Here is a 24,994-nt window from a genome sequence, read left to right as displayed (position 1 = left end):
CAGGTGTGAGCCACTGTGCCCGGCCTCATGATGTTCTTTAACAGTTAGCCTTGTAAGATCAGTACAGAATGAATCAGAACGCAGGTATGCAGAGCCACGCCATGAGTCAGACTGATTCTCAGGCCTGTGAGACCGGATTGTGACCTGTTGGCGCATGTGAAAACTGTGTCACTAAGAAATCAGAGGCTAGTTAACTCTGAGGAAGAGGCATAGGTTATGCAGAGTCACTGGGCAAAAGTTGGCAGTCCATTGGCCTCTGCGATGGCCGTTTCTTACAGTATAATCATAAATGACATTTTAGTGACCGCCTTAGTCCTACAGTTTCTGTCCTTCACGATGCTGTAGTTAGCGCTTGGAAATATAGGAAATAAGTTGTTTTTGGCCTTTTTTGTTTGGTAAAAGATGTCTGGTTCTGCGTGGATGCCTTCATCTTTTTGTATATTGTGCAGGTACTGTCATTGTTAAGAAATGGATCTTAGGCTGAGTGCAGTGGATTACATCTGTAATCCCAGCTCTTTGGGAGGCTGAGGTGGGAGGATCACTTGAGGCCAGGAGTTGGAGACCACCCTGGGCAGCATAGTGAGACCCCATCTCTACAAAAAATTTAAAAATTATCTGGGTGTGTTGGTACACATCTGTAGTTCCCAGCTACTCGGGAGGTTGAGGCTGCAGTGAGCTGTGATTGTGCCACCGCACTTCAGCCTGGGCGACAGAGTAAGTGTCTCAAAAAATAAAAATGGATCTGAATGGGTTATACCCCTATAAAGTTAGGGTTATAAGCTACTTATGTGAGGATTGAGTGAGATAGTAGATGAAAATCCCTTTACAAAGCATAATGTACCATTTGAATGTGAGGGTTTTTGCTTTTTGTTTTTTGTCTTTATATTAGTATCGTTCACAACTTTAATTCTCTCAGAGTTGAGTTTTGCGCCCAAGTGAAAATTAGGAGGGGAGAGAATGTTAGGATATGGGGCAGGAGGCTCCTTGGCTTAGACTTTGTTTGATAGGATCAGGATCGAGTACAGCAAAGGTAACTAACCATTGGTGTAACTGATGCCCTTGCAGGAGGGAGCACTGGCAGTTGCTGGGTAATTTGAAGACGACGGTGGAGGGTTTGGTATCAACCAACAGCCCCAACGTCTGGTCTAAGTATGGTGGCTTGGAGCGGCTTTGCAGGGACATGCAGAGCATCCTCTATCACGGGCTTATCCGTGACCAGGTACGCAGAACTCCTTTTTTTGCCAGATTGGCTGATTTACTTGTTGAAAAGAAACAGTCACATTGGCAGGGAGGAGATGAAGGCCACTAGTCTGTGAACTCCTGAGAGCAGCTGTGACTTAATACATTTTTTTAATATACAGAACATTTCACATCGTGTCTGATGGACCAGAGATGTTAATGGAATGAATAAATCACTGGGTAGGACAGCAAATCAGCAACAAAAGATGAGGTCAACTTCAAACTTTCCTATTGTTGCTGTAACAAGTAACTACAAACTTAATGGCTTAAAACAACACAGATTTATCATCTTTCAGTTCTTGAGATGGAAGTCCAAAATGAGTTTCACGGGGCTGAAACCAAGGTGTCTGCAGGGCCACACGCCCTCTGGACGCTCCACAGAGAATCCACTTCCTTGCCTTTTCCAGCTTCTCTAGGTTTCCTGCATTCTTTAGCTCTTGGCCACTTCCTCCATCTTGAGAGCCAACAGCATAGCACCTTCAAATCTCTCTCTGCCCCGCCCCCTTTTTTTTTCTTTTCTTTTTTTTTTTGAGACGGAGTCTCGCTTTGTCGCCCAGGCTGGAGTGCAGTGGTGCGATCTCGGCTCACTGCAAGCTCTGCCTCCCGGGTTCACGCCATTCTCCTGGCTCAGCCTCCCGAGTAGCTGGGACTACAGGCGCCCACCACCACGCCCGGCTAATTTTTTCTATTTTTTAGTAGAGATGGGGTTTCACCGTGTTAGCCAGGATGGTCTCAATGGTCTCAATCTCCTGACCTTGTCATCTGCCCACCTTGGCCTCCCAAAGTGCTGGGATTACAGGCGTGAGCCACCGCACCCGGCTCTCTGCCCCCTTTGTTTGTTTGTGTTTTGAGACGGGGTCTCGCTCTGTCACCAAGGCTGGAATGCAATGACAAAATCATGGCTCGCTGCAGCCTCGACCTCCCGGGTTCAAGCAGTCCTTCCACCTCAGCCTCCCACGTAGCTAGGGCTACGGGCACACGCAACCACACCTGGCTGATTTTTGTGTTTTTTGTAGAGACAGGATTTCACCATGTTGCCCAGGCTGGTATTGAATTCCTGGTCTCAAGTGACCCTCCTGCCTTAGCCTCCCAAAGTGCTGAGATTATAGACATGAGCCACCATGCCCAGCCCTCTCTGCTTTCACATCCCTTTCTCTCCTTATGGACCATTCCTGCCTCCCCCCTCTCCTTATGACCATTCCTACCTCCCTCTTAAGGACGCTTACAATTACATTGGGCCCATGTGGACAATCCAGTATAATCGCCCCATCTCAAAATCCTTAATTTAATCACACCTGCAAAGTCACTTTTGTCATAAAAGGCAACATTCCCAGGTTCTAGGAATTAGGATGTAGACATCTTGGAGGACCAGTCTTAGCTAACCACAGCCAGGAAGCTTTTTCTTCTGAATCTTAGTTTTGGTTTTAAAACCATGCTGTTTTTTTTCAGAAGTAGGTAGGATAAAGGAAGAAAAACAGCCAAGGCAAAAATATGTTCACTTATTTCTGACCTTCATGCATGAAATGTTTCTACAGAATGAGAAGGTGGCCAGGCACAGTGGCTCATGCCTGTAATCCCAGCACTTTGGGAGACTGAGTGGGACAGATCACTTGAGATCAGTTTAAGACCAGCCTGGCCAACATGGTGAAACTCTGTGTCTACTAAAATTACAAAAATTAGCCGGGCATGGTGGCACGCACCTGTAATCCCAGCTACTCAGGTGGCTGAGGCAGGAGAATCGCTTGAACCCGGGAGGCGGAGGCTGCAGTGAGCCGAGACTGCGCCACTGCACTCCAGACTGAGTGACAGGGTGAGACTCTATCTCACAACAACAAAAGAATGAAAAGGTGAAACTCCATGTGCTCAGTTACATTAAAAGTACTTCCCTATGGAAAATCCTTTTGTCTAGAAGCCAGTGTGTTCTAGTGATAATTAATTGCTTAGGCTTGATAAGATTGGTGTAATTAGAATCAACGTCTCTTTCCTGAGACAAAATAATCGGCTCTTCCTGTGATTCTTTTTGAATTAGAATTTTCTCTTGTTCCCTAAATTTAGACTTTTGTTATTACTATCTTTACTTCAAATTAATAATGGGAAGAAAGAATTAATGTGCTTTCTTTGTAGGGATAGTGAGACTTTATCCTCAAAGTATCTGTGAAAACTGGCAGGCATAAAAGTGACTAGGGAAAAGAAGAGTCAGTAGTTAACTCATGTTAACTGTGACACGAGTAGTTAATAGGTAGTGTGGCTCAGGGTAGAGCCAGACTGCCTGGATTCAGTTTTCAGCTCCTTCATGTGTTAGCTGTGTAACCTTGGGCAAAATACTTAACCTCTTCGTGCCTTAGTTTCCTCACCAGTGAAATGAGGTAGCATCTGTCTACCTCTAGGGTTGGTGTGGTATGTAAAGCATTAAGAGAATAGGAAGTTCTCTCCCAGTATGTGCTATGATGAGGAGGAAGAGGAGGAGGACACAATGACTCATTAAATTTTCCTCCTAGCATCCTAGGACAATCCGAGAACTATTTATAAAATATTGTCATATTTAGAATACCCTTTGAGTTTTACTTCATAGATAACTTGTTGATGCTTATGAATGGTAGTTTGTAGCTTAAATTTTTAAAATATAAACTTTATTGATGTTGAGTTTCTTTTTCTTTTTCTTTTTTTTTTTTTCGAGATAGAGTTTCACTCTTGTTGCCCAGGCTGTGGTGCAATGGCACGATCTCGGCTCACCACAGCCTCCGCCTCCCGGGTTCAAACGATTCTCCTGCCTCAGCCTCCCAAGTAGCTGGGATTACAGTCATGCACCACCACGCCCAGCCAGTTTTGTATTTTTAGTAGAGATAGGGTTTCTCCATGTTGGTCAGGCTGGTCTCGAACTCCTGACCTCAGGTGATCCGCCCGCCTCGACCTCCCAAAGTGCTGGGATGACAGGCGTGAGCCACCGCACCTGGCCGAGTTTCTTTTTCTTTATATCCTCAAAAACTCTATAATCAGCTTTGAGTTTTGAAATGAGTAGAATCCAATAATACTTAAAGGTTTCTGCTTTATCTTTGGCAGTTACTCCATTTGCAGTGTTTTAAATAAATTTTGGTTCTGGATAAAGTTGTCAAGTGAGTCATTGGGGTTTAGTATCCTCCTATTTAAAAAAAAAAATCAGACCTCACAAATACAGGCATAATTGTGTGTTCTCGCTCACGTCCTCCCCTGTCAGGGCCTAGTATAACTACCTGGAACTCTAAGCTCATCTTTTTTATCAGAATTTATTCTCAGCTAGCAATCACATTGGAAAAGAGCTAGTCAACTAATTGGTATTAAAGTGTGTATACTTGGCTGGGCGTGGTGGCTCACGCCTATAATTCTGCACTTTGGGAAGTTGAGGCAGGAAGATTACTAGAAATTTGAGGCCAGGAATACAAGACCAGCCTGGGCAACACAGCAAGATCCCTATCTCTGTACAAAATTTAAAAAATTAGCCAGCCATGGTGGCACATGCCTGTGGACTCAGCTACTCCGGAGGCTGAGGTGGGAAGATTGCTTAAGCCTGGGAGGTTGAGGCTCCAGTGAGCTGTGATTGTGCCGCTGCAACCTAGAGTGAGACCCTGTCTCAAAAAAAAAAGCAAACCCAAAACAGCAAAAAGCACCATCCTAGGACTGAGGAGGCAACATTGCATCATAGACTGACAAAAGTCTTTGGAATCAGTTAGAACCTAGATCAGAATCTAGACTCATTGCTCACGTCCATGGGAAATAAAGTGACGTAGCAGTTAAAATTACGGACTTTTGAATCAGACTGCTCACATTTTAATCTCAGCTTCGCCATTAACTGAGTGGTGCTGGGCAAATTATGTAACTCTTTTGTCTTTGTATTCTCTTTTTTTTTTTGATACAGAATCTCGCTCTGTCACCCAGGCTGGAGTGCAGTGGCGTGATCTCAGCTCACTGCAAGCTCTGCCTCCCGGGTTTACGCCATTCTCCTGCCTCAGCCTCCCGAGTAGCTGGGACTACAGGCGCCCGCCACCACGCCCGGCTAATTTTTTTTTGTATTTTTAGTAGAGACGGGGTTTCACCGTGTTAGCCAGGATGGTCTCGAACTCCTGAGCTCATGATCCGCCCACCTTGGCCTCCCAAAGTGCTGGGATTACAGGCATGAGCCACCCGCACCTGGCCTGGAATTTTTTTAAATGTAATTCTGCCGTATGCCCTTCTCTCTCCTTACACTCTGTGTATTTTCCTGAAGCAGTCTCATCCGCTCGCATTGCACCATCACTCACCCATTGATGACCCCCACCTCAGGGTTCAGCAGGTTCACCTCTCGGCTGAACTCTAAATCCAGAAGATTAGCTGTCTCCTGTACCTTACTGTCTGGCTGTCTTTCAGGCCCGACCACAACATGACCAAAACTAAACTTATGTTCTCTCATGAGATTGCCCTTCTTCCTATTTGTGGCGCTGACCTACTCACTCTCCCAAGTCAGAACCTTGGGAATCCTGCCAGTGTGTTTTACAGAAACTCAGTGCAAGTTTCCCAGGCTGCTGACCAAAATAGCTACCAGATTAGTGGCCCTGCCACTCAGTGGGTCAGGTACTTGTGTCCTAATAGCAAATGGGTTCTTCTCTTGGCCCTGTTACTAATATTAAACTGTCATCTAGAGTAATCACTTAACCATATTACAAGACAGTTTCACTGTCTGTGCCTGAAAGAGAAATGCAAGTCAAATCAATGAGAATCTCAGATGAAAGCTGCTTGATAAATGCAAAACACTATTCACATATCTTATAATTATTAAGAGTGATAATATCTGGCTTGGCACAGTGGCTCATGCCTGTAATCCCAGTGCTTTGGGAGACTGAGGCAGGCAGATCACCTGAGGTCAGAAGTTTGAGACCAGCCTGACCAACATGGTGAAACCCCATCTCTAATGAAAATACAAAATTAGCTGGGCGTGGTGGTGTATGCCTGTAATCCCAGCTACTCGGGAGGCTGAGGCAGGAGAATAGCTTGAACCTGGGAGGTGGAGGTTGCAGTGAGCTGAGATTGCACCATTGCTCTCCAGCCTGGGTGACAAGAGGGAAACTCCGTCTCAGAAAAAAAAAAAAAAAAGTGATAATATCTGTGAAAGTATCTGGTCATCAGAATGAAAAATATCAAAGCATATGATCATCTGCAAAATAGCAGTAGTATTTTTAATTTTTTTCATTTGTTTTTATCTTTTCTCTCTCCTTTTTCAGATGCCTCCTATCCTGAGAACCCCGGTAGTGTTAGTAATCAGAAGCAGAGCAAATCAGGCAGATTTGTCATATGGACACACACACATTTAGCAACTGTAGGCTCTCGTGGGCAGAATCGAAAGATCCGTGCCAGTTTCCTTGCTGCTCTGTTGTGCCTTGTAAAGATCTGAGAATTAAAGTCTGCGTCAAGAACTTGTTTTTCCCTTTCATTTCCTCCCTCTGAAAGATGAGGGCTTTCAAAGGTTTCAGGCTGCTGCGTCATCCCCGAGCTATTCTGGGTGTTGTGCCCTTGTCGGGAGGAGGGCCTGATACAGTGATTCATGCTGCTCATGTCCCCTCTGGGCTTTCAGGAGGATGCGTTATGGAATGTGAATTGTATTTTTAAAAATTCACTCAGGGCCTTAGGAAAGCTGTAACATCATGATCGTATTCTCAGAGGGATCTCATTTTTCTTGACAGCTGCATCTGGGCTACCTTTTTAGTCCTTCCAGAAGGCAAGGCATATTTGATATCCTCTTTTCTGTTGCTTAGAAATGTGGAGACAGTTAGCCCCTGCAATTGCTCAGCTGAATAGAAGTGAAAGGATCCCTCCTTTTGCTACCGTCAAGAAGAAACTAGTTCTTGGCAGCATAGATGGTCCAATTACAAAAAAGACCTCTGTGGTTTTTTTCTGAATATGTAATGTAGGTAATATATTTTCTTTGTTGAAAATTCAGAAAATACCTAAAAGACTTTAGAAGAAAGTAAATATGACCCACTCTAACATTGAGGTATATTTTCTGCTTTTTTCTATGTATTTATGTGTTTTAAAAAAAATTAAGGTTGTACTATATATATCACTCTATAACTTGAAAAATATTTAATTTTTGAACACTCTATTTTACATAGCTAGATAATCAAAAAATTATAAAACTGTATACAGTGAAAAGTCTTGCTCCCTTCTGATCACATAAAAAACTACCATTTACTAATTTCCTTACAGAGAATTTTTTTTTTTAATTGAAAAATTTTTTTTTTAGAGACAGGGTCTCACTGTGTTGCCCAGGCTGGTCTCAAGCTCCTGGCCTCAGGCAGCCTCCCAGCTTGGCTCCCAAGGTGCTGGGATTACAGGCATGAGCCACCATGCCCAGCCCTTCCAGAGAATTTTTATGCTTATAAAAGCAATTACCAATGATTTTCTTTGCTATACCTACAAGTTTTTAAATATAAATAATAGCATACTGTAGTAACTATTCTGTATCTTGCCTTTTTCACTTAATATGTTTTGTAATTCATCCGAAATCATTACATAAAGAGCTTGTTCATTCTTTCTTACAACTGTCATTTTATAATATTCCATTGTACGTATGTACCATCACTTATTTAGCCAGTCCCCTGGTGAATGGATATTTAGATTGTTTCCAATCATTTGCTATTAGTAACAGTGCTTGTGTATAAATAATTTTGCCCTTTACCGTAGGATAAATTCCTAGAATTCTTAGATTAAAGGGTATGTGCATTTGAAATTTTGATAGCTATTGCTAAATTACTCTCCAGGAAGTTATGTATATAAATACCCTCACCAGAGGCCGGGCGCAGTGGCTCACACCTGTAATCCCAGCACTTTGGGAGGCCAAGGCAGGTGGATCATGAGGTCAGGAGTTCGAGACCAGCCTGGCCAATATGGTGAAATCCTGTCTCTACTAACAATACAAAAATTAGCTGGGCTTAGTGGCATGTGCCTGTAGTCCCAGCTGCTTGGGAGGCTGAGGCAGGAGAATCGCTTGAACCCGGGAGGCAGAGCTTGCAGTGATCCAAGATCACGCCACTGCACTCCACCCTGGGCGACAGAGCAAGACTCCATCTCAAAAAAAAAAAAAAAGTAAAGGATTACACTTCTCTTAGCATGAAAAGATATTATAAGTGTCATTGAATTTTTTTCCCTGTGAACTTTTTCCTATTTTATTCCTATTTTCAATAGATTTAGTCTTTTCCTACTGATTTATAGATATTCTTTATTTATTGAGGAAATTAGTCCTTTGTAATGGGAATTGCAAATATTTTTTCCTAGTTTGTCTTTTGACATTTCTTTTCTTTTTTTTTTTTTTTTTTGAGATGGAGTTTCACTCGTTACCCAGGCTGGAGTGCAATGGCACAATCCGAGCTCACCGCAGCCTCTGACTCCGGGGTTCAAGCGATTCTCCTGCCTCAGCCTCCCAAGTAGCTGGGATTATAGGCATGTGCCACCATGCCCAGCTAATTTTGCATTTTTAGTAGAGACAGGGTTTCACATATTGGCCAGGCTGGTCTCAAACTCCTGACTTCAAGTGATCCATCTGCCTCAGCCTCCCAAAATGCTGGGATTAACAGGCGTGTGCCACCACACCAGCCTACTCTGCGATTATTAAGAGTGTTTTCCCATGGTTTTGTCTATTACTTTTATGGCTTAGTTTTTTACATTCAAATTGTTCCATCTGTAATTTATTTGGAATGTATTTAATTTCCTATGCATTTGTATCAACTTTTCGATTTCTATTCTGGTGTGTTGTTCTCTGTTTATTTGCCATCACCACTCAGTTTTAATATAGTAGCTTTTCAGGCCGGGCGCGGTGGCTCACATCTGTAATCCCAGCACTTTGGAAGGCCGAGGCAGGTGGATCACCTGAGGTGGGGAGTTTGAGACTAGCCTGACCAATATGGAGAAACCCCGTCTCTACTAAAAATACAAAACTAGCCGGGCATGGTGGTGCATGCCTGTAATCCCAGCTACTCGGGAGGCTGAGGCAGGAGAATTGCTTGAATCTGGTAGGTGGAGGTTGCGGTGAGCCAAGATAGCACCATTGCACTCCAGCCTGGGCAACAAAGAGAAACTCCATCTCAAAGAAAAAAAAAACCCATAGTAGCTTTTCATTATGGTAGCGGGTAGTTCCTCATTCTTACAGCATCTGTTGGTGGTGGTGGTGATGGTGGTGGTTTTTCCCTCAACATGCAAACATTTGTTCTTTTATTTACCCTGTGAACTCCACACCATTTTTCGATAAGAACAGGAAAAAACTTCTTATGCAACATGATCTGGATCATTAACTGATTGATGAAGTGAGGGAAATCAAGTAGTGATAATATGTGTAACTCAAACATTTTATTTTAATTTAAAACATAAATTTATATCTATTCAACAATCTTAGGATATTGGGTCAAAGCCTGTTCTGTGAGTATGGGCCCACTGATGGAGTCTGTATCATCCTTCTTATATAAACTATGCCCCTTATACATCAGATAGAATTTCCAGTTTCAATTTCTTTTATACTGAGCCAGCAATTTTAAAAATCCTGTAGTATGAATATAAAATTTTCATTTTTCGTTTTTCCCCTAACTTCTGAAAATCGTATTGCCTCCACCTAATTTGGTATCAACTCTTCATAGTGACTTACCTTTATTGAAAAGGCTTTTCAAAGCATACTAGTGTTTATAAATACAGTCATTTCCTCAATGTGCATAATCATTACTTTAAATGTGAAATTATAACAAGTATAACCGACAGGAATAGGTTTGGGAACAAAAATAACTGGTTCTTGGTAAGCCACAACTCAATTGGTGGGAGTAAAAGTGCACGTTTATTCTAGAGAATTATCTATACCCAACTTGAGTGCTTCTTTGTCAAGGTCGGGAGAATTGGAAAGCCATTCTTTCAGCAAAGAATATAGCATTGCTCTTTTTTTTTTTTTGAGTCTACCACTGTAGTCTTTTTTTTCTTTGTAGCATTGCTTTTAATGTGTATATATTACAAGTGTACCCTAATTTAATCAGCACTCTACTGATAAATGTTCAAGTTGTTTACATATAGGCCGGGTGTGGTGGCTCACGCCTGTAATCCCAGCACCTTGGGAGGCTGAGGCGGGTGGATCACCTGAGTTCAGGAGTTCGAGACCAGCTTGGCCAACATAGTGAAACCCCATCTCTACTAAAAATACAAAAATTAGCCAGGCATGGTGGCGGACACCTGTAATCCCCGCTACTCGGGAGGCTGAGACAGGAAAATCGCTTGAACCCGGGAGGCAGAGGTTTCAGTGAGCTGAGATTGCACCATTGCACTCCAGCCTGGGTGACAGAGCAAGACTCTGCCTTGGAAAAAAAAAAAAAAGTTGTTTACATATTTTTCTTTATTTGTTATTATAAAAAATGCCAAACATTCTTTTTTTATGTAAAGAAATGTATTAATAAAATGTATCCCTCTCTCTGTTCCTTTATGATTTGCACTTTTGTGGCAAGAAAAGACCTGCTGAATCAGAACTTGCATTATTATTATTATTATTATTTTTTGAGACAGAGTATTGCACTATTGCCCAAGCTGGAGCGCAGTGGCTTGATCTCAGCTCACTGCAACCTTCACCTCCCAGGCTCAAGTGATTCTCCTGCCTCAGCCTCCCGAGTAGCTGGGACTACAGGCGTGTGCCCCACGCCTGGCTCATTTTTGTATCTTTAGTAGAGACAGGGTTTCACCATGTTGACCAGGCTGGTCTTGAACTTCTCCTGACTCAGGTGATCCTCCCACCTCAGCCTCCCAAAGTGTTGGGATTACAGGCGTGATCCCCTGTGCCTGGCTTGATTTGCACTTCTGCTTTTAAACATTGAAAGTTTTATCTGCATAGAAATCCAATATCCTTACTTTTCTTAGTGGATTTGTAGTTTCCTTTTTCCTTTTTAACTCTTCAATACAGCTGGAATTTATTCTGGAATTTATAAAATAAATCATATTTATTTTATATGATTTGAGGAGAATGCCTAAATTGGTCTACTTCTAGCCAGCCAATTTTCTCAACAGTATTTCTTGAATAATCAATTTTTTCCATTTTTTTTTCCCAAACAAAAAAATAGTTTGCTTAAGGGTTTAAGTTAGTTTAAAATTTTGTCTGAAGAAAAGAAACCAATTTTACATGCTTTTCTTTTTTTTTTTTTGAGACCAGAGTCTTGCTCTGTCACCCAGGCTGGAGTACAGTGGCGCAATCTCGGCTCATTGCAAGCTCCGCCTCCCGGGTTCATGCCATTCTCCTGCCTCAGCCTCCTGAGTAGCTGGGACTACAGGCACCCGCCACCACACCCGGCTAATTTTTTTGTATTTTTAGTACAGACAGGGTTTCACCATGGTCTTGATCTCCTGACCTCGTGATCCGCCCGCCTCGGCCTCCCAAAGTGCTGGGATTACAGGCGTGAGCCACCGCGCCCGGCCACGATTTTACGTGCTTTTCACTTAAAAATGACATAACCAAGAGACATGCTGGAGTTGATATCCCACGGCTGCCCAACCCTGGCTGGCCACTTAAAATCCACTCAACCAGATACCAGAATCCCTGCCACACTACCACCAGAATACTAAAGGTCTTCATGATGTTTATTATCAAAAGAGCCTGCACATCTGACATTTCCGGTTCTCACTTCTACCCTCCCAGTGTAGAGGCGAGAAGAAAGACTTTTTAGAAAGAAGCACCTCTGACTGTTGAGGTGGTTTTAGATCGTATATTAAGTTCCGATATATCTTAAGGTCTCTTTCAGGCTATTTATTTTGTTCCATCGATTGGTCTTTGTCTCTTTTTTTGTTTGTTTTTTAAGACAGGGTCTCTCTCTGTCATCCAGGCTGGAGTGTAGTAGCACGATCTCAGCTTACTGCAACCTCTGCCTCCTGGGCTCTTGTGATCCTCCCACCTCAGCCTCCCAAGTAGCTGGGACTACAGGCATGTGCCACCACACCCGGCTAACTTTTTGGATTTTTAGTAGAGATGGGGTTTTGCTATGTTGCCCAGGCTGGTCTCAAACTCTGGGCTCAAGTGATCCGCCCATCTTGGCCTCCAAAAGTGCTGAGATTACAGGCATGAACCATCGTGCCCGTCCTGGTCTGTCTCTTGATACTTGTGCTAGCTCTATATATTTTTAATATTTAGATTTTAGTTTTAATCCCTACCCAGTAGTCTCAGAAAAGGTTATCGAAAAACAACAATTGGGTTGTTATGGTAGAAACATTTTGCATGTTGAGGCCTGTCCCAGCGCGAGACCATTTCATCTGGTCTGGGCATTTCTTTGCCTCCACAGCTCTTTCCTGACCTGGGTGGCGTGGAAAAGTAGATGTTTCCTTATTTGATTTTGCTTTTGCAGTAGGGGCTAAAGACATCCAGCTCTGGCTTTTAACAAATAGTTCTTTACCAGTTTTAAGAATTATTTTTTAGAAAACACAACGGTAGAGAGAAAGGAGTAGAAAACATTATTTTCAGCCAGGTACGGTGGCTCATGCCTGTAATCCCAACACAAGTGACCCAAGGCGGGTGGATCACTTGAGGCTCGGAGTTTGAGACCAGCCTGGCCAACATGGTAAAACCCCGTCTCTACTAAAAATACAAAAATTAACCAGGCGTGGTGTCATGTGCCTGTAGTTCTGGCTGTTCGGGAGGCTGAGGCATGAGAATCGCTTCAACCTGGGAGGTAGAGGTTGCAGTGAGCTGAGATCATGCCACTGCACTCCAGCCTGGGCGACAGAGTGACTCTGTCTCAAAAAAAAAAAAAAAGAAAGAGAAAACATTATTTTTACTGTATACAAGGTATATCATATGCATATGTTACCGGTTCAAAAGAATGATTAAAATCATCTTTAACAATTATTCTTTAAAAGGGTAAACATGTCAAGTGTAGTATTCCTTTTTTTTTTTTTTTTCTGAATTAGAGTCTCACTCTGTTGCCCGGGCAGGAGTGCAGTGGCACAATCGTGGCTCACTGCGGCTTTGATCTCCCAGGCTCAAGTGATTCTCCCACCTCAGCCTCCTGAGTAGCTGGGACTAAGGCACATCCCACCACTCGGGGTAAGCTTTAAATTGTTTGTAGAGATGGGCCAGTCTACCTGGACTCAAGCAGTCCTCCTGAAGTGCTAGGTTTACAGGTGTGAGCCACCACCCCTGGCCTCTGTGTGTATTCCTTTGATTGCTGCTAAGAACGTTTGATGAGGCAAGGGAAGGTTGTGGTCCTTTTGCTGTCTTTGAATGCCAACCCTAGAACTAGATCTGGTCCAGAATGGTTGTGATTTGCTCATTGTGTGTGTTCCCTCTGCAGGCGTGCCGCCGCCAGACTGATTACTGGCAGTTCGTGAAAGACATCCGGTGGCTCAGTCCCCACTCAGCCCTTCACGTGGAGAAGGTAAGAGTGAGAGCAGAGCAGCTGTGCTGGCAGAGCTGTGGGTCTTCACTGTTTGAGGCTCTGTCAGAAGAATCTCCTAGGCTCCAAAGAGGGAATATGTCAAGTTGCCTATCAGCTGAGGAAAGGAAATTAATTATCCCTGTAGGGACCGACTTTATTTGCTTAAAAAAAAAACATGCAAACCAATTGGTCCAGGCCACTTTTTCTCTTCTGGGGAAGGGAAAAAAAGTTTTGTTATTTTCAAAAAAGCCTGCTTACATGGGACCCAGGGTGAAGCCTTTCAAAGCATTTCCCTTACCTGTCTCAATTTAGTTCTCAGGTCATTAGGCCTCACTCTTGCTGTATCTACCAGGATGTGTGTTTTGACTCATACCCCTTTGCTTCCCAGTTCATCAGCTTGCACGAGAACGGCCAGAGCAGTGCTGATGGTGTGAGTGAACATGCTGTTGCCGAGTTGTGGCTGCAGCACAGCCTGCAGTACCACTGCCTCTCAGCCCAGCTCCGGCCCCTGCTCGGGGATAGAGAGTATATCAGAAAATTCTACACAGGTGGGTGGAGGCCACTTAGGACTGTCATCTGTGCTTCCTCGTTGTCACCCACCTCACTATCCTCTATCCCTCTACTACCAGGGCCTCCTATTTTTCTTTTTTTTGAGATGGAGTTTCGCTGTTGTCACCCAGGCTGGAGTGCAATGCCGTGATCTCGGCTCACTGCAACCTCCGCCTCCTGGGTTCAAGCGATTCTCCTGCCTCAGCCTCCCAAGTAGCTGGGATTACCGGCATGTGCCACCACGTCCAGCTAATTTTGTAATTTTAGTAGAGATGGGGTTTCTCCATGTTGGTCAGGCAGGTCTCGAACTCCCGACCTCAGGTGATCTGCCTGCTTCGGCCTCCCAAAGTGCTGGGATTAGAGGTGTGACCACCACGCCCGGCAGGGCCTCCTGTTTTTCACTTGATACCATAGGGATTCTACTCAGAAACATATATCCAGACTTACCTCTCACCTCCCAAGTAAGACATAATCCAACTTTATGTTAAGGTCGTCCCCTACGGCCACACACACAAACCGTAAGAATAGCCACCATTTACCAGGAGTTTCCTGCGTGCCCATCACTGCTGCCCAGTGTCTTCACAACAGCCCCGAGAGTTGGGCATTGGTGCTACTGTTTCCAATCCACAGGGCTCCAGGAGGTTAGGCGACTTGGCCAAAGTCACTCAGAGCCAGGATTCAAATCTGGATTTTTCTGACGTTGAAGCCTCTTGTCCCGGCCACTTTGCTGCACCTCGCGTTCTTCAGCCTCTCCTCTACTTTGTTTCTGATCTGCCTTCACCCTCCCCCTCATTCATCCTTACCTCTCCCTTTCTCCTTCCTCAGGCTTCTCTCAAGGCCCCCCTGTTGGGCTCTATCACTGTGGCAGCTTTTCTCTCCCCAGATGCTGCCTTCCTGCTAAGTGACGCTCACGTCACGGCCATGCTGCAGTGCCTGGAAGCAGTGGAACAGAACAACCCCCGCCTCCTGGCTCAGATCGACGCGTCCATGGTAAAGGGGACAAGGAATTATCCACGTCTCTGCTGGGTCCCTGGAGCTCAACAGGATGTAACCCTCTACAGCAAACTGTTTTTCACTTAGCCATTTTTGTGAGCTAAAAGGCTTGCATTTTTTTTTTTTTTTTTTTTTTGAGGCAGAGTCTCACTCTGTTGCCCAGGCTGGAGTGCAGTGGCGCAATCTCGGCTCACTGCAACCTCTATCTCTGGGTTCAGGCGATTCTTGTGCCTCAGTCTCCCGAGTAGCTGGGATTACAGGCGCCCACTGCCACACCCAGCTATTTTTTTGTATTTTTAGCAGAGACAGAGTTTCACCATGTTAGCCAGGATGGTCTCGATCTCCTGACCTCGTGATCCTCCCGCCTCGGCCTCCCAAAATGCTGGGATTAGAGGCCTGAGCCACCGCGCCCTGCCGGCTTTCATTTAAAATGCTTGGAGAAGGGGAGGTACCGTTAAGTACTTATTGAAGTAAAAGTCTAGGCTTAGGTCTTGTGCTTAGTAGACCTAAGCTGGGGAGTGGGGAGGTAGATTTTGTTAAACCTGTGGTATCTTTTGACAAAGGATACCAAGCCTTGACAAAGATCTGGGGAAAAGAGGGATGGTTCTGAATCAGGTAGGGTTTAGTGTCAGACCTGGCATAGCTTAATGTTACACGGGGTCAGTTTTTTCATGTTTTTTTCTTTGATGTAAAGAAAATTTTATAGTACAAAGAAAATTTGTTGCCTAAAATTAACTTATCCCATCACTAATACTCCAGTCAGTGCCTTAGCTAGAATGGAATCAAGAGTCCCCACTTCTTAGAGAAGCAGATCCCCTATCTCTCCAGATTCTGTTAATTAATTAATTAATTTTTTTTTTTTTTTTTTTTTTTTTTTTTTTTTTGAGACAGAGTCTTTACTTTGTTGCCCAGGCTGGAGTGCAGTGTCATGATCTCGGCTCACTGCAGCCTCCGCCTCCCGGTTTCAAGTGTTTCCCCTGTCTCAGCCTCCCGAGTAGCTGGGATTATAGGTGCACGCCACCACGCCCGGCTAATTTTTGTATTTTTAGTAGGGACAGGGTTTCACCATGTTGGCCAGGTTGGTCTCAATCTCCTGACCTCAAGTGATCCACCCGCCTTGGCCTCCCGAAGTGCTGTGATTACAGGCGTGAGGCACTGTGCCCGGCCTGATTCATTTAATTTTGATTGTTGGTTACTATCCATTCAATACTTTCTATGTGCCAGGCATGGTGCTATGTATGATAAATGTATCATCTCATTGAATCTTCATAACCCTGTGAAGTGGGCATTGATCTCATTTTATAAAGGAGGCTGCTGAGGCACAGAGTAGATACGTGGTCCAAAGTTTGGATCAAATAGCTGATAAGTGTCAGGGCCTGGATTTGAACCCTAGTCTGTCTGACTTCTGATTCCACATAAGCACTTTGTTGTGCTGCCTCTGTAGTAAAGTACTCCTGGTTTAACACCTGGAAGGATTCCAGTGCAGATGCTGTGGTTTCACAGTTGTAAATTACATACTATAGTAGAAGATAGCCTTGTTGTATCTACAGGCTCTGGCTAAAGTCCAGGCCTACTGCAAAGGTAGCTTCTACGGCATTTCTGCAGTACTGCATTGCCCCCACTCTGAGGCCCTTTGTCCTTAACTCTGACACATTTTTTGGTTTTGTTTTGCTTTTTAGTTTGCCAGAAAACACGAGAGCCCACTCCTGGTGACAAAGAGCCAGAGCCTGACAGCCCTGCCCAGTTCCACATACACCCCTCCAACCAGCTATGCTCAGCATTCCTACTTTGGGTCCTTCTCTAGCCTCCACCAATCCGTGCCCAGCAATGGCTCAGGTATGGGGACAGGAAAAAGTGGTCATTACATTTATCCCCAGCCCTGGAAAGTAAGAAGACTTTGTGGTTGCTCATAGGCTTGGAAAATTGAGCTTTGGGTTGGTACAGTTTTTCTTAATAAGGGACATCTTTACAAGTTATATAGTGACTAGCTTGAAATAATTCAATAGAATCATGAAGTAACAGAAGAGAAAGATGTTTGTAGATTCCCCTGGGTTTCTAATCCACATTGCCAAGAAGGCATTTCAATACTAGCTAACATTGAATGATTGCCAATCATGTACTAGGCTCTGTTGTGTTCAGTTTGTATGTGTTATCCCATTTGAGCCTTCAAACAGTCCTCTTAGTGCTGATTTTTCAGATGAGGAATGCATACTAATAAGCAATAAAGCACTGTCTCAGGAGCCCATACTCTTGACTTAGCTGCTTCTAAATAATTTTATACTTTATTTGACTTGCCGTTTCTGAGGTGACATCGTATGTCCTGGTCACCTAGTCCTTCATACATACTGCAGGATTCCACCTCACCTGCTCCCCTTACCATTTCCTTTTATATTCTAGAGAGAAGATCTACTTCCTTTTCACTCTCTGGCCCTCCCCGGAAACCACAAGAAAGCAGAGGGCACGTCTCACCAGCAGAGGATCAAACCATCCAAGCCCCCCCAGTTTCAGTCTCTGCACTAGCCAGGGATTCCCCTTTGACCCCAAATGAAATGAGCTCCAGTACTCTGACCAGCCCCATAGAGCCATCCTGGGTCAGCAGCCAGAATGATTCCCCAGGTGATGCTAGTGAGGGGCCTGAGTACCTGGCCATTGGCAACTTGGACCCCCGAGGCCGGACTGCCAGCTGTCAGAGTCACAGCAGCAATGCCGAGAGCAGCAGTTCCAATTTGTTCTCCTCCAGCAGCTCCCAGAAGCCAGATTCTGCTGCTTCTTCCTTAGGGGACCAGGAGGGAGGTGGGGAGAGCCAGCTGTCCAGTGTCCTCCGCAGGTCCAGCTTCTCAGAGGGGCAGACACTCACCGTCACCAGTGGGGCAAAGAAAAGCCATATTCGCTCCCATTCAGATACCAGCATCGCCTCCAGAGGAGCTCCAGGTAATGAGGAACACCAGCTGCTAGTTAGCAAGATGACCCTGAATTGAGAGTAAGAGAGGGCTTGTTATGGGGACTTTTCAGATGGCAGAAAGAGATGTTCTGTTTCTGATGATATGACATCTTGTTTTGTAATGAAAGAAGTTTATAACGAAATACCAAGACTCAAAATCTCTAAGTCTATTTATGTTTGTTTCTTTATACGTTGCTAATATTAAATGTTTTCCTGGATTCTTTACTAGTTTGGTAACATCAGAGGATAGCGTGACTCATCACAGTGCGAGTTTTCAAAGTATCTCTTGGATTGGGGAAAGTATTATTGAGCTTTAAAAATAATCCCATTAAGTTCTGTCATTTCCTGTGACGTCTTAGAAGTTTGGCCAGGGTGTAATAATACCAATGTGAGAGAGGCAGAGAGATACTGGGGTTTCTAATTAAAACGAAGGCTATAGTGAGTGTAGGGTGATGCAATCCAGCAGCTGAGTAGGTGGGGCTGACGGCCGCATCACTGATTCAGGCTGAGAGGCAGTCAGATAAGGAGGCCCTGGCGGCTGGGACCTCCCTCCCCAAACACCATCTGATAGCAGGGGCAGCCTACTCGTGGGGAAGGTGGGGCTCCTTGCTTTTGCCATCTCCCTGCCATCATCCTTCCTGGCTTGTGGTATCCAGCAGGCTTTGGTTGGGTTTTGTTTGTAGTAGGGTCTCCATAAGAGGAAGTATAGCATGGAGCTTGGTGCTCAAAGCCATTCTGGGTCAGGAAAGCCCCAGACATAAAATGTAAAAATAAAATGTGAAAAATTCAAGGACCTAAAAAAAAGGGGAGTTTTCTTTAGCAACTGGAGATAGCATTGCTTTCTCTTTGTAATTTCTGGAAAGGTGAGAGCTAAGGCCCTCATCTGAAACCTTCAGAATTACAAACTTTTGTCTTTGTTTTCCCTCAAGAATGTGATTTAACTTGTTGGAAATCTTGAGGAGAAGAATCTCCAAATCAAAGCCTGTCTTCCCATGAGCTTTCTTAGATGTGAAGATGAGTGGGCTGGACCCTCACTTCACATCTCCTGCTGCAGGCCTGATGTCTGCCGTACTCCAAGCCACTGGCCTTTGAGCATGTAAAACTTTCCCGCCCCATTCTTGAATCCATATGGATTCCAGTGGAATCCTGCCGTGGAAAAAGGGAGCCAGCGAAAATGTGTGCAGAAGGATCTGAGGAAATGTGGGTCACACGCAGCTTCTTGGACAAGCCATCCATCCTTCACAACTGGGGTTTCCTCTTGGGAGTTCCATCCCCACTTCTGCTGGGTAAAATTTAGGACACTTTTTTTCTCTCTCTCTATTCTCATTGCTCTATCTGGACTCTCCTCTGCACCTGTCTGTCTACCTGCAGGAGGCCCCAGGAATATCACCATTATAGTTGAAGATCCCATTGCAGGTTTGGGAATCGGTCCTCCACCTCCTCTTTGTTCTGCTCTGTGACCACCTTTCTTAGTTCAGAACCTCCTTCAGTCTGGTGTCAAATCAAGTCTGGCTAGCCTGGTCTTGTTGTGATGCTTGGAACTGTCTATAAAATGATACCAGTATTTCATATGATGTGTTTTCTACACACAATTCCAAATGCCTCGTTCAATCTCTCAACAGCTTCTGGGAGGCAGAGTCAAGACTTATCAATTCAGTTTTGCCCAAAGGTGAAACTGAGGCCTGCTATTTGTCTGAGGCATCATGATGAATGAGTGGCAGACTTTTTTTTCTTTTTTAAAATTTTTTTACTTTTTTTTTTTTTAGAGACAGGATTTCACCGTGTTGCCCAGGTTGGTCTTGAACTCCTGGCTTCAAGTGATCTTCCTGCCTTGGCTTCCCGAGTGCTGGGATTGCAGGTGTGATCCACCACACCCGGCCCAGAATTTTTCTTATAACTGAGTACTTCCTATGGATTACTTCATTTTCCTTGAATTAACACCAGAATGTATTTTATCCCCTTTCTGTGGTCTTAGATATACTTGCATGTTTGTTTTTTTTTGTTTGTTTTTTTGTTTTTTTCCCTCTCCTGCAGTTCCGTTTCCTTTTTCTTTCACCTGTTTTCATTTCCCTATAAATCCCTGCACCCCATTCCAGCTATTGCATAGGATTTTTCTAGTGATTTCAGTCTGTTTCCTTGGTGTTCATGGTGGTATTCAAACTGAGATTTGTGTTCCATCCTGGGTACCATGATTCATGGAGATGAACACTGGAATGTGTCTGCAAGGCACAGTAGTGAGAGAGGGCTGAAAGCCGTGGCTTCCTGGAAGTGGGTGAGGCCATTGGGTATGTTAGCTTGGAAAACAGATGGTTAAAGAGGAATAAATTCTGTAGGACCATCATTTAGAATAGCGTTCTTCTTAAGGAGATAAGAAATTGTAAGAAGGCAGATAACAAGTGAGTGTAAGGGAATTCTAAGAATTAGTTAAATGGTGGCATTAGGAGGTAGTGAACTCAGTAAGTAAAGGCTGAATGGCCACATGTTGTAAAGAGGTTAAGGTCATGGTGGAGTTTGTGTTGTGTGCTGTTTGGGAATCTTGAAGGTCCCTTCCAAGTCATGTCATGGTTTTTTACCAAGGCATCGTGGCAACTACTAGTTTGTCCTCAGTTCAGTAGGAAGGAACAGAGCCCACAGCCAGGGCTACCAGAAGCCTTTGAGGCCCAAGAAGAACACAAAATTGTCTCTTGCACAGAGTAGCATTTTTTGTGAGAGGAGCAGTTGGTAACATCTGTTGGGGAAATGGGTTAGATGCAGCTCAGTCATTCACTCTCCCACAGCATCCTGCTCATTTTCAAGCACCCACCTGCTTTTCCACCTGTTCTTCCACCTGTTCTTCCTTCTGTGGTCCTGGAAATGTTGTGTTTCCTTGTGAAGAATATCAGTTTCTCATTCCTGCGAACGCTGCCTGCTACTGTTCTCCCTCCCAGCTCTCGCTCTTGCTGTCCCAGGCATTGTCTGTCTCGCCAGCCTTCCCTCCCTCCCTTCTTCAGTAAGGCCAGGCCGAGCCCTGTAACGGAGCCCCTTGCTTAAATCAGTAAATCTTCTGATGTTACTTTAAAACCTAATGTCAAGATGTCAGAAAAGTTTCAATGCACTTGTCTTTGTTTTACCATCTAAAGACTTTTCTAAATTGGTTTGTCAAGAGGATAGGAATCAGCTGATATTCCTGTAATGTTTGGTTAAAAGATGTAAGGAAAGAGAAGCAAATTCCATGAATCCATTTTGATTTGATTCTTTCCTTTATGTTGCCCCATTCTGGATCACGTTTCTTCTTTTCCACTTAGAATGTACTGACCTGCCATCTCCTTCCCTCCCTGTGTTTCTGTACCCTTGGGCTGTTCCGTTGGTGTGCCACCTCTCTCCTGCTTTGGGAGGGCTTTGGGAAGGGGTGCAGTTAAATGTTGAAACTCCAAAGTTGGGAATGTATCTGTTGCTCATTTCGTATGTGTTTTTACTTGCTGGTGGTCATCGTCATTAGAATCCTGCAATGATAAGGCGAAGTTGAGAGGCCCTGTGCCCTACTCTGGTCAAAGCAGTGAAGTCAGCACACCCAGCTCTCTGTACATGGAATATGGTGAGTACTAGGAAGGCCAGGGCTAAAATTGTGTCTTTTCTCTGCTCACCCCTTGTGCCTGCTAAGCTCTGAGTTTTGGGGTTCATCTCAGCTCTCCAGAGGGTACACACTGTTACAGTCTCAGTCACTCTTTTGTCATTTTTAACCCCTGTGCTAGAAATCACACTGCTCTGCCATTTCTCTTGCTCCTCTCTGACTTGGGGGTCCCACCCTCTCTTATGCGTTGGGTGTTGGCACCGGGTACGTCGGCTGATCCAGATGGAATGGCTCTCTGAGTGGATGAGATGGACCTTGAAAAGAGGCCTTAGAGTATCTGGGCTTAGTAACCAGCAGACAGACTCTACGTGGAAATCATGCAGAGGAGGAAGCCATTTGTGTCCTTTTCTGCCTCCCAGCCCAAAGTTCTACATTTTTATTTTGTTTTTTCTTTATTGTATGGTACAAGGAAGGGCATGTTCTCTTTAATTTTAGATGGCAGAGGGATTCTCTCTGTTTATTCCACCGTTTTCCAACCAAGAGGCTTAGTGCTCTGGGATTCTAAGAGTCCAAGAAATTCTTTTTTTTTTTTTTTTTTTTTGAGACAGAGTTTTGCTCTTGTTGCCCAGGCTGGAATGCAGTGGCACGATCTTGGCTCACTGCAACCTCCACCTCCCGGGTTCAGATGATTCTTCTGCCTCAGCCTCCTGAGTAGCTGGGATTACAGGCATGTGCCACCATGCCCAGCTGATTTTTGTATTTTTAGTAGAGATGGGGTTTCACCATGTTGGCCAGGCTGGTCTCAAACTCCTGACCTTGCGATCCACCCGCCTTGGCCTCGCAAAGTGCAAGAAATTCTTTTAGAAGGTAGACATCTTCTTCCAACGTCTAATTCCCAGTTACCTGGGAAGACTTGGGAGCATCTTTAATGATAAAAGCTTAAGACTTCCTGAAGAAGCTTGGCTGTTTCATTCACATTCCGTTTCCCACAGAAGGTGGTCGGTACCTGTGCTCAGGGGAAGGCATGTTCCGAAGACCATCAGAAGGACAGTCCCTCATCAGCTACCTCTCTGAGCAAGACTTCGGCAGCTGTGCCGACCTGGAAAAGGTGGGAAATCGAGGGCCTCATGAAGAGCTCATGAGTTGGGAGATTGGGTCTGAAGGTCTGTGGTGCCATTTGTTCTGATGAGGTTTTGGGGATCTAGCAGTGACTTGGGTATAGATTACAGTAAAGATAAGTTCACAGTAAAGGGAAGCTCAGCAAGTTCTGTTTCTGAGGAACTCTGCAGGGAGCATGTGCCCCTCACTGAGTCCAAAATATTAGCGATTTTATCTTAGAAGCCAACCTGGGCAGAGAAGCATCAAGTTTGTGTGTGTGTTTTTGTTTTTTTGAGACAAGAGTCTTGCTCTGTCACCTAAGCTGGAGTGCAGTGTCACGGTCATGGCTCACTACAGCCTCAAATTCCTGGGCTCGAGCAATCCTCCCGCCTCAGCCTCCCGAGTAGCTGGGACTACAAACATGCGCCACCACACCTGGCTATTTTTTTTATTTTTTTGTAGAGATGGAGGGTCTCCCTGTGTTGCCCAAGCTGGTCTTGGACTCCTGGGCTTGGCCTCCCAAAGTGCTGGGATTAACAGGTGCGAGCCCCTGCGTCTGGGGTCTTGAACTCCTGGGCTTGGCCTCCCAGAATGCTGGGATTCACAGGTGCGAGCCCCTGCGTCTGGGGTCTTGAACTCCTGGGCTTGGCCTCCCAGAGTGCTGGGATTCACAGGTGCGAGCCCCTGCATCTGGGGTCTTGAACTCCTGGGCTTGGCCTCCCAGAGTGCTGGGATTCACAGGTGCGAGCCCCTGCGTCTGGGGTCTTGAACTCCTGGGCTTGGCCTCCCAGAGTGCTGGGATTCACAGGTGCGAGCCCCTGCATCTGGGGTCTTGAACTCCTGGGCTTGGCCTCCCAGAGTGCTGGGATTCACAGGTGCGAGCCCCTGCGTCTGGGGTCTTGAACTCCTGGGCTTGGCCTCCCAGAGTGCTGGGATTCACAGGTGCGAGCCCCTGCGTCTGGGGTCTTGAACTCCTGGGCTTGGCCTCCCAGAGTGCTGGGATTCACAGGTGTGAGCTGCTGCGTCTGGCAGCATTGTTTTTGCTGCATGATTGCGGTTCCCTTGATTCTGGCACCTTAGGTAAATACTGTTTCCAGAATCAAGTTCTATCTTTTGTTCTAAGGCTCAGATAAGCAATAAATGACATCTGTGTAGCATTTTAAGACTACAAAGCACTTTTATCTTGAGACATAGCATTTACCTTAATATTTTGTGTACAGGTGTATGATTTTGGGAAAGAACCTGATTGAAATCCTGGGCCTCTTCTCTATCATATTTTTATGTAGAAATGAGACAGGAAGGGACAGGCTTGGCAAAGTAAGAGAGTGAAGAAAACCTAGAATAGGTTTTCCAGCCATCAGCTTTCCTCGTAGTAGAAATGTCCATTTCTCCAGGGTGTTTTTGGCAGGAACAGTTCCTATCTTGGAAACTCCCCTTTCCACATTATAATGAGTATGTCATTCAATACTTCTAACCCTTTGCCTGTTTGGTGCTCTCCTTCCGCCAGGAGAATGCCCACTTCAGCATCTCAGAGTCCTTAATTGCTGCCATCGAGCTAATGAAGTGCAACATGATGAGCCAGTGCCTAGAGGAGGAGGAAGTGGAAGAGGAAGACAGTGATAGAGAGATCCAGGAGCTGAAGCAGAAGATCCGCCTTCGGCGCCAGCAAATCCGCACCAAGAACCTGCTCCCCATGTACCAGGAGGCTGAGCACGGAAGTCAGTGGAGCCTGTGAACACTTCTGTCCCCACATTTTCCCAGCTTCAGCATAAGGCCTGGTGCCCAAACCAGTGGTTCCTCTGCTGTCAGAAAGATATTTCTATGTAGTCCTACTTTTTTTCTACCATGCTAGGAATACTCATCCTAGAGTCTCTCCGTTTCCTACATCAGAAATACCTGCCTTCCAGGCCAGGCAGAGTGGCTCACGCCTGGAATCCCAGCACTTTGGGAGGCCGAGGCGGGTGGATCACTTGAGGCCAGGAGTTCGAGACCTGCCTGGCCAAATGGTGAAACTCCAGCTCTAAATATATATATGTATATATATAAATAAAGGAATAGCTCCCTTCCAAAATAGCTTTCTGATATGAGGAGACCTAAGAACACTGCTCCCAGATTTGCTTCCCAGATAGTACCTTCTATTTACTTGAAACTTTCTAAAGGGAAAGTTTCCATTTCTCTCTGTTGAGGTCATATCAGGTCCCTTTTATTGTGACACTGGAAGGACAAGAAGACCTCTTT

At 44.9% G+C, this 24,994-nt stretch overlaps 1 protein-coding gene across 10 annotated transcripts in view; it reads left to right on the top strand.

Moving 5' to 3' along the window:
• Nucleotides 1-24,994, top strand: part of RUBCN (rubicon autophagy regulator) — a 74,559-nt gene that overhangs the window by 29,869 nt on the left and 19,696 nt on the right. For 5 of the 10 annotated variants that reach the window (XM_054551089.2, XM_054551087.2, XM_054551085.2 and 2 more), the window contains exons 2-11: nucleotides 1,066-1,219; nucleotides 13,542-13,625; nucleotides 14,014-14,173; nucleotides 15,058-15,164; nucleotides 16,847-17,003; nucleotides 17,565-18,098; nucleotides 19,480-19,524; nucleotides 21,587-21,682; nucleotides 22,651-22,766; nucleotides 24,264-24,474. In XM_054551089.2, coding sequence (XP_054407064.2) covers nucleotides 1,181-1,219; nucleotides 13,542-13,625; nucleotides 14,014-14,173; nucleotides 15,058-15,164; nucleotides 16,847-17,003; nucleotides 17,565-18,098; nucleotides 19,480-19,524; nucleotides 21,587-21,682; nucleotides 22,651-22,766; nucleotides 24,264-24,474 — 1,549 coding nt within the window. In that variant the 5' untranslated portion in view covers nucleotides 1,066-1,180. The remainder of the gene's footprint in view (nucleotides 1-1,065; nucleotides 1,220-13,541; nucleotides 13,626-14,013; nucleotides 14,174-15,057; nucleotides 15,165-16,846; nucleotides 17,004-17,564; nucleotides 18,099-19,479; nucleotides 19,525-21,586; nucleotides 21,683-22,650; nucleotides 22,767-24,263; nucleotides 24,475-24,994) is intronic. The other 5 variants (XM_054551088.2, XM_054551086.2, XM_063722398.1 and 2 more) reach the window with 2 other exon arrangements.

This window comes from Pongo abelii, chromosome 2, assembly GCF_028885655.2.
Source record: "Pongo abelii isolate AG06213 chromosome 2, NHGRI_mPonAbe1-v2.0_pri, whole genome shotgun sequence".
Taxonomy (NCBI): Eukaryota; Metazoa; Chordata; class Mammalia; order Primates; family Hominidae; genus Pongo; species Pongo abelii.
Note: the sequence above shows the minus strand (reverse complement) of the source record. Positions and strands in the feature narration are given on the sequence as shown.